We start from the raw sequence: 2,256 nt of genomic DNA on the forward strand, positions 1-2,256 counted from the left end.
TGTGCACTCCAATAATGAATAGCATCAAAGTGTTAAGAAGGTTGACAACAAGCATCGCTCGGCCCGCAAGTTTGATATTTATTTTGTCTTTTTTTTTTCTGGTTGTTGTTGTTGTTGCTTTTTCTTAGTTTTTTGATGTTTTGCTGGTGTCTCCTGCTCCAGAGGGCTATTCCTCGGCCTCGTTTGGTTCTTTTTTCTTCCTTTTTTTTTTTGGCTTTTGCTCAGAGTTTTGCATCTCCTACATGTTCTGCCTTTGTGGCCTTTGACAACTGCATATTCCGCACCAGCGCCGTCACGATCCGCTGACGCAGGGCCGGGTGCAGGGTGTGGCCGAGTCCACAGAAGGTCACGAGCTTTGCGTTTGGAATAATACCCGCTAGCTGCTGCCCGTTGGCGTACGGCACAATCGGGTCATTGGTCCCGTGCAGCACCGTGGTGGGCACGTGAAGGCGCCGCAGCTCTGGCACACGGCTCGGTGCGTTCAGCAGCGCGACGTACTGCCGAACAGCGCCGCTGAAGTCAGAGCTGCGGCGCACTATTCGACGCAGCTGCCGCTCGCACGCCTCGCAATCAATGGGATACGCTGACCCTGCCCCACCAGCAAAGCGCTCAAACAGGGACACCAGCATCTGCACCAGCGCATCTTCATCTTGCCGTGACGGCTGTGCTCGCCCATTGCGTCCGCGTAAAGAGAGCGGCACCGCAAAGCCGTTGCGCGCGACTTGTGCGGCGGAGTTCGCTAGCGCCAGCCCCTCACGCAGTGACGGCCACACCGTCTGCGGGGAGCTGCTGTGCGTTGACATGAGCGCAAGACTCGCAACGCGTGCCGGGTACCGAAACGCCATGATCTGCGCAATCATGCCGCCCATGCACATACCCACTACGTGGGCCCGCGCAATGTGCAGCGCGTCGAGTAGTCCAACTGCATCCTTCGCCATGTCTTGAAGCGTGTAGGCCTCGCGGAAGATCCGATGGCGCCCCGGTACGAGGCTCACGTAAGCCAGTCGCGCGTAGAGAGCGGGCGCGCTGTCCAACAAGCCGAACCAGGAGCGCCTCAGCGGGGCGACGCGGGGCCCGCCCTCCCACACCTCGCCTTCATCCTCCCCTTCGTCCATCACCCCTGGAGCGGCAGCAGCAGCGGTAGAAGAAGAAGAAAAGGAGGCATAAGAAGCGGTTCCCTTTGTTGTTGTTGTCGACGACGATGCAACATTCTGGCTCGTAAGAAACGTGCTTCGTCCAATGTCGCGGTTGTCGTAGCGAATGACATAGTACCCACGCGCCGCGAGGCATGCGCAGAACTTCCCATCCCACAGCAGCGACGGGGAGATGAGACCCATCACAAGAAGAACAGCACCGCCCGCCGCGTCGGGCCGCCCAAACGTCTGGTAGCAGATCCGAATAGGGACGCCGGTGCTTGCACAGACACCAACATCCGCAAACTTCTCCTCAGATATTACTGTCTGCCCCTTCACAGGTTCGCCACCCGCATCTGCCCCCACGCGAGTCCGCACAGAGGTGGGCGGCGATGGACTCTGGCGCCCCACACACCCCGCCACCATTTTCCCCCTGCGCCTCGTGTAATAGGCCTGGGTGTACGTGTTTCGTCCTTCCGTTTCCGTTGGTGCCGTTGTGCAGTATCACGCGGCAACAACGACTCCTTTTCAGCTTCTTCTCTTGTGGTTTTCTTTTTGTGTGTGTGTGTGTGGGTGGGTGCTCGTTTCTTTACTACACGTGTCCACGCGTGCAGCGTTCCTGTCGGCTCTTGTGAAGGAGAGATCCGCACCTCGATGCGAGTTTCAAAGAAAAGCGGGCGTGGGTGGGTGCGAAGAGAGAGGGAGAGAGCGAGAGAAAGTGGAGAAGGCGGGACAGAAGAGGGGCGGAGAGAGGACGGGCAAGGCAAGCCAAGCCGCCAACCAAACAAATAAATAAATCAACACATGGGAGTAGATGCCACGCGCAGCGGCCGTATTGGCCACGCCGAGTGTTGGCATCCATAATGGCGACCGTAGCGCACACGGAGGGACGAGCGCCGGCGGAAGCATCAGAGGAATAGGGAGCCCCCCGCCGCCGCCGCCGCCGCCGCCGCCGCTGCTGCTGCTGCAGAGTCGCCCCTGCGCGCCTCGCGTGTTAAGAACATAGGGGCCTGATGAAACCAGCAACAACAACAACAACATCATCATCATCATCCGCAGCGGTGGCGGTGAAAAGCCAAAGGAAAGGAAAACAAAGGAAGCAGAACAAAAGCGAGGCGTCACC

The 2,256-nt window shown here is 58.6% G+C and overlaps 1 protein-coding gene across 1 annotated transcript; it reads right to left on the reverse strand.

Moving 5' to 3' along the window:
- Positions 1 to 221: 221 nt before the first annotated feature.
- DQ04_15261000 (hydrolase-like protein) lies at positions 222 to 1,559 on the reverse strand (the record flags this gene model as incomplete). The annotated part of the gene is made up of 1 exon (XM_009317285.1): positions 222 to 1,559. One exon carries the CDS (start codon positions 1,557 to 1,559, stop codon positions 222 to 224), a length of 1,338 nt encoding a protein of 445 aa, XP_009315560.1.
- Positions 1,560 to 2,256: the final 697 nt, after the last annotated feature.

This window comes from Trypanosoma grayi (assembly GCF_000691245.1).
Source record: "Trypanosoma grayi strain ANR4 Tgr_1526_V1, whole genome shotgun sequence".
NCBI classification, from domain to species: domain Eukaryota; phylum Euglenozoa; class Kinetoplastea; order Trypanosomatida; family Trypanosomatidae; genus Trypanosoma; species Trypanosoma grayi.